Here is a 6,896-nt window from a genome sequence, read left to right on the forward strand (position 1 = left end):
TCATATGATTTAGCTTCTATGCGTTTATTTCCTTCCAGTATGCTTAATTTTGAGAGACATCATGCAGGTCTCAAAGTCCTGTCATCAAGGTTGAAAAAGCTGGAGAACCTTGACCTATTTGGGAATCAATGCAACGATAGCATCTTTTCATCTCTAAGTGGGTTTTCATCTCTCAAGTCTTTGGATCTGTCAGGCAATCTGCTGACAGGATCATCTACTGGTATCAATAGTAAGTTGCATTCTCTTAAGAAAATTGAGGACTTTATATCTACTTAGTAATTAATGATAGCATTAATTTCATCATGTTTGACTGAGCTTTCATCTCTAAAGATTTATATAAATTGTTTTTCTAATAAGACCGGAAGAGATCAAAAATAGGATGACTAAAGGTATATATTGTTACAGCTGCTATTATGGTCACTGTTAGTGCAGATTAATTAGGGTAGCTGGCAGATGCATGGACACGTGTTACAAGTTGTTAAGAGACGGTTAGAGTTAGTTAACAATATAATAAATCGTGTAATGCATGTGGGGAAGCATATATGCACGTGTTGGATTACGCACGCAAGAAATAACAGAATCATCCCTCCTCTTAACAACTTAATTAAGGCATACAACCATCCCTGAAGACCCTTTCTCTCAAGGATACTGCTTAATCATTGTTTAGTTTCTTAAAATCTTAATTAATAATATTGAATGGAATGGTTACTATTTTCATCAATTCGAGCACCCTTGAAGAATTGTATCTAGGTGGTACTTCTCTCCCATTAAACTTTCTCCAGAACATCGGAGCATTGCCTGCTCAAGATTCTTTCAACACTATATATTTTGACTATTTCCAGATAAATTGTATAGGTTGGTGTGAAGGCTTACTCCTAACTTTACGCTACATTTAGCAAAGGATAAAATCTCTAAAATTTCTACACTTACGAATAATTAAAACAAAGGGTTTCTCAATCTCTAAAATTTCTCGTTCCTAGAAAACTTTTAATTAAAAAAATTATGGATATCAATAATCTAAATGACCAATCTCTAATATATATATATATATATAAAACAAAGAAAGCTCTAAAACTTTAAAACCGTACTTAGCAATTACATAATTGATATATTCCCTTTCCCTTAACAATGAACATATTGATATATTCTACAGGCTGGGGTGAACTGAAGAATCTTGAACAGCTACGTCTCTCCGGAAACAATCTAAAGGGCGTACTCCCTCCATGTTTGGGAAATCTATCATCTCTACGATCCTTGGATTTATCTTACAACCAATTGGAGGGAAATATTGCCTCTAGTCACCTTTCCCATCTTACGCAGCTTGAACAACTCTCAGTTTCAAATAACTACTTTCAAGTTCCAATATCATTTGGTTCATTTATGAACCTCTCCAACCTCAAGCTCATTGTATGCGATAACAATGAGCTAATAGCTGCACCCAGTTCTCAGCCTTTAGTTCCAAAGTTCCAGCTTCTTTACTTTAGTGCTTCGAACTGTACTCCAAAACCACTCGAGGCTGGATTTCCAAACTTCCTGCATAGCCAACATGATTTGGTGTTTGTTGATCTATCCCACAACAAATTCGTTGGACAACCTTTCCCATCTTGGCTGTTAGAGAATAATACAAAGTTAGATCGACTATATTTGAGAGACACCTCATTTATAGGCGGTCCTTTGCAGCTGCCACAACATCCAACACCCAACCTTCAGACAGTAGATATGTCTGGCAACAACATACATGGTCAAGTTGCAAGAAACATATGTTCGATTTTTCCACGTTTGAAGAACTTCATGATGGCTAACAACAACCTTACAGGTTGTATTCCTCCTTGTTTTGGGAATGTGAGCTCTCTCAATTACTTGGATCTTTCCAACAATCACATGTCTTGTGAACTGCTTGAGCATAATTTGCCAACAGTAGGCTCCTCGTTGTGGTTTTTGAAGCTGTCCAATAACAATTTCACAGGGCGATTACCACTCTCTGTGTTGAACATGACTAGCCTACATTACCTCTTTCTCGATGGAAACAAATTTGCAGGACAAGTATCGGGTACCTTTTCTCTTGCATCATCATTTTCGTGGTTTGATATCAGTAACAATCTTTTGTCAGGCATGCTTCCAAGGGGAATTGGGAACTCGTCACTAAACAGCTTTCCTCGGGCAATTGATATGTCCAGAAATCAGTTTGAAGGTACCATTCCAATAGAATATTTCAATTCTTATGGGCTTGAATTTTTAGATCTTTCTGAAAACAATCTGTCTGGGCCTTTGCCGTTGGGCTTCCATGCATCAGCTTTACGCTATGTCCACCTTTACAAAAATCAATTGAGCGGTCCACTGCCATATGCTTTTTGTAATCTCTCTTTGTTGGTTATATTTGATCTCGGCGATAACAACTTAACTGGGCCCATTCCAAATTGGATTGATAGCCTTTCGGAATTGAGCATTTTTGTTCTCAAATCTAATCAATTCAATGGGAAACTTCCTCATCAGTTATGCTTGTTAAGGAAATTAAGCATATTGGATCTTTCAGAAAATAATTTTTCTGGTCTGCTACCCTTATGTTTGAGCAATTTAAATTTTACGGCATCAGATGAAAAAACTTCGGTTGAACCTCCTACGAGGTCACAAGATTATAGAAACCTGGAAGAAATATTTGCATCCATAGGTTATTATATTGGTAACAAAACTGTGTTGCCAGAGTTAGATGTAAAAATAACTGTGGAGCTTACAGCAAAGAAAAATTTCTACACTTACGAAGGCGTTATCCTTCGTTATATGTCTGCTCTGGATCTTTCTTGTAACAGATTCACTGGAGAAATCCCGACAGAATGGGGAAACTTAAGTGGGATATATTCTCTAAATCTGTCACATAATAATCTCACTGGATTGATCCCTTCATCCTTCTTCAATCTGAAGCAGATAGAGAGCTTGGATCTTTCTCACAACAACTTGAATGGGAGAATTCCTGCACAACTCGTTGAACTGACCTTTCTATCTGTTTTCAACGTGTCGTGCAATAATTTGTCAGGAAGAACACCGGAGATGAAAAATCAATTTGGTACCTTCGATGAAAGCAGTTATAAAGGGAATCCTCTTCTTTGTGGACCTCCATTGCAAAACAGTTGCGACAAAACAGAATCACCATCAGCGAGAGTGCCTAACGATTTCAATGGAGATGTTGGCTTCATAGACATGTACAGTTTCTATGCCAGCTTTGGTGTGTGTTACATAATTGCGGTGTTGACAATTGCAGCAGTACTGTGCATAAATCCGCATTGGCGACGCAGGTGGTTTTACTTCATTGAAGAATGCATCGACACTTGCTACTGCTTTTTGGCTATAAACTTTCGCAAGTTGTCCAGATTCAGAAGGTGATTGGGTCTTATCATGAGCGAGTGGGCTGCTTTCTGAATTTGTTGCAATCCTCTGTGGGGAAGCAGTCGCATTCCAAATCAATGGTTGCTCATTGCATGTTTAGCAATTTGCCTGTGAGAAGTGATCCGTGGAAGTGTTCTTGTTGCTTAGCCTTTCTGTTTTGATGTGACTTGTGTTTGTCCTTGTGCTTGTATCAGTATTTGTTTGTTTCTTTGTTATGTCTTAATTTTGTTGAGCAACCAACCAATATTTCTTGGCTTCTTGTGATCTCTATATCCCTAATAATACGGAATTTATTCACAATTGTAATAGTTTACAGTATCGTATTTTCTCAATTAAAAAAATAATTGATAGAACCGAAGGAATGTGGTAAAGCAATAATTTTGTTTGCTGAAAGAACACAAGTCTAAACTTAAAACAAGGCAATATTTTATTTATTTATTGAATAATCAGTATTTATCTATTTTGGCAATTTTCTCAGCCCTAGCTATTTAAGCCTTACTTGTGGGCTATTTTGAACATCAAGAGTTTATTTCAGATTTTTCTCTCCTGTTGGGTCTCTTTCAAGCCCATTTTGCACTTAATGTTGAATTCTTTTAATTAAATCGGTTTTATCTTTTATATCAACAATTGGAGTATTGTTTTAAGATTAGATTATTTAATTGTATTTTTTTTGAAAATACGAGAGTTTTTTTTCTTTATTCCTCTATAATTTCAAGGCTACAAGAGAACCCTAATTCATTCACGCCTCATGAAATTCAATTTGGCCAGTAGTGGTATAAGAAAACGAAAAGATTGTTAGAAAAATTAAGAATTTTGAATGTTTCATTTTAAAAGGGTAACTACTTCTCAACTTCGGATTGTTCAATTTTCTACTACATGTTTGCTTCATGTTCCAATCTTATGCTTGGCTCCTCCAAGCCTACAATTGAGAGGGAATGTAAAGATATCAAAGGTTCTAGTCCTACCACATGTCAAAAGATTAAAAAATAAGATGGTTAGAATGTTGTTAGTAGCTGTTAGTCTTGTTTGTCAGTTAAGAGAATCAGTTAGTATTATTTAGTGAAGAATAGATAACGTGAATAAGCTTCCTCCTGTAGCAATATATAAACCAAGCTGTTGAGAATATTGAATTTAGATCGAGCGCCCTTTCCAGCTTTGTACCTGAATTGGTTGAAATGATTCATTTGAGATACTTAAGTCTGAGATGGACCATGATAAGTGAGCTTCCAGAGTCCATAAGGAAGCTCATGTACTTGGAAATACTTGATTTGAAAGGGAGTCTTGAATCTTCTTTGCCTGCTGGGATCACACAATTGACATGTCTTTGTCAGCTCCGTAACTATCGATATAGTTTCCAATCATCATCGTTCTTCCTAGACTCTCATGGAATGAGAGTTCCAACAGGAATAGAAAAATTGACGAGCCAGCAGAAATGGGGAATCATTGAAGTGAATGAAGATAATGAGTTAGTCAGGGAGCTGAGAAAGCTAACTTAGTTGAGAAGGGAATGGATCTTTGTTATACTTTGTGTTGCTTCTCATTTTTTTATCCTCACACAAAAAAAAAATGCAAAGAAATAAAAAAAAAAGATTATCAGAAGAAAACAAAAATATATAGAAGTAAAACAAAGATATAGGGATGCCCAAAAAATGGTCAAAGATTAGTTATGGAAGTTCAAAAATATAAAAATTAAAATTGAACAATATGTTTTCAATTTAATTGGAGGAAGAAAAGTTTAAAATCAGACGTTTAAAGACTCAATTAGATTTTGTTGAAAGATTAATTGAGTTTATGAAGGGTTAAATTGCAAAAAAAATTGATTTTTAAGTCAATTTTACCTTTAATATGAAGAAATTAAAGTTTGGAGGTCGTATTACAATTTTTAAGAGTTAATTTGGTCAAATCAATGGCTTAATTGCATAAACATTGAAGTTTGATGGCACTTAGGGACTTGATTGAAGAAAACCAAAACTAAGAACCAAACTAGAAAAGGCACGCAAATATAGGGGATGGAATTAACCAAATCAGGGGTTAAATTGAAGAAATTGAAAGTTTGTTGATCAATTGAAGGTTAAAATGCACAAATTCAAAACCAAGAACCGAAGTAAAAAGAGTAGTCAACTTTAGGACTAGCTTTTGAATTTGGCAGGGATGTAAGTGAATTGATTCTTAAAATCAAAATATCAATTGAGGGCTTGATTGAACAAATTGAAAATTAAGGACTGATTTGGAAACAAAAGCTTTCTAACGCCATTTTCTTTTAAATGAAACGACGAGTTTCATTCAAAACAACATCGCTTCATTCACTATTCATATTAAAAAATAGAGAGAAAAAGGTGTCATTTTATACGGTACTTTACATCTTCTCCTTCCCCTGGACACAGCTAAGGCAAGGGAAGAAGAAGATTGTTCCCTTACTTCCCCTGCAGCGCCACTCTCTCTCTTTCTCAAAAACCAACAAAACCCACGACCATGGCCTACTACCAAATGAAAAAACAAAGGGAACAAGCCTTGCAGGCAACTACCTAATAGCCGTCTAGCCACCATATCCCTGCGTTACTATTGGATAAAAGTAAATACCAAGGGACAAGAGAGGAAATGAGGAGAAAAACAAGAAAGAGAACAGAAAAGGGACAGAAAAAGAAAAATAGAAAGGAAAACAAACGAGAAAAACAACAAAAAATCAACAAAGAACAACAAAGAAAAGAAAAAGGAAAACAACAAAAAAGAAAAAGAAAAAGAAAGAATGAAATAAGAAAAACAATCTTTCTCTCTCTCTCTCTCTATTTCTCTTACTGTTAGTTGTGTCGCACGTGTGCGACGTCGTGGCGATCATCCACCATCCATGCTAACGATGGGATGTGGTGTATTTCTAGCAAGATATGAAGAGACAAGGAATTCTTGTCTCTTATCAGTGAAAACATTGAATAGGAGTCGCCACCTAGTATTCTCGTAACTAGGAACCCTAACTGGTCTTTAGAGATCGGGTACGGAGACTGGTTGCGTAAAGGGAAGGTATTAGCACCCCGACTACGCCCTACCTAAGGTAGGCTGCATTGTTTTGTCTAATAAAATATGAAATCATGGTGTGGTATCTAATTATATGTGTATCTAAAACCAAAGAAACTTTTAAAATCAAGAATACGTGTTACGTATAACCTCATAATCCTTGATACTAAACAAAACAATAAAAGTTTCTTGTTGTTGTTGATATTTTGGCCAATGGTCTCTTGACTTTAATAAACTGATTATTAAAGCCAAAATGCATGCTAAAATATTGTTTTTGATGTATGAAAAATACAATATGATTTTTTTTTTGTAGCTTTGAGACACTTGGCCGTATGCACAAAAACATTTTTTTTTGTTGATTTTAAAATTTTTTTTGATAAAAAAACAAAAAACTCGGGTATTTTTAATACTGTATTTGTATTTTTTTTGACAAAAAATATAGACCAATACTAAGCAAAAAAGGCATAAATAATAAAAAGAGAAAAATATAAAAATATAAAAAAAAA

General features: G+C 35.1%; 1 protein-coding gene across 2 annotated transcripts in view; it reads left to right on the forward strand.

The window, feature by feature from the left end:
- LOC105117033 (LRR receptor-like serine/threonine-protein kinase ERL1) overlaps nucleotides 1–3,734 on the forward strand; it is a 5,199-nt gene extending 1,465 nt beyond the window's left edge. For both annotated transcript variants that reach the window (XM_011014566.1, XM_011014567.1), the window contains 2 exons: nucleotides 68–229; nucleotides 1,154–3,734. In XM_011014566.1, the coding sequence (XP_011012868.1) occupies nucleotides 68–229; nucleotides 1,154–3,378 (2,387 nt within the window). In that variant the 3' untranslated portion in view covers nucleotides 3,379–3,734. The remainder of the gene's footprint in view (nucleotides 1–67; nucleotides 230–1,153) is intronic.
- Nucleotides 3,735–6,896: the final 3,162 nt, after the last annotated feature.

Source organism: Populus euphratica, unplaced genomic scaffold (genome assembly GCF_000495115.2).
Source record: "Populus euphratica unplaced genomic scaffold, PopEup_1.0 scaffold1153.1, whole genome shotgun sequence".
Taxonomy (NCBI): domain Eukaryota; kingdom Viridiplantae; phylum Streptophyta; class Magnoliopsida; order Malpighiales; family Salicaceae; genus Populus; species Populus euphratica.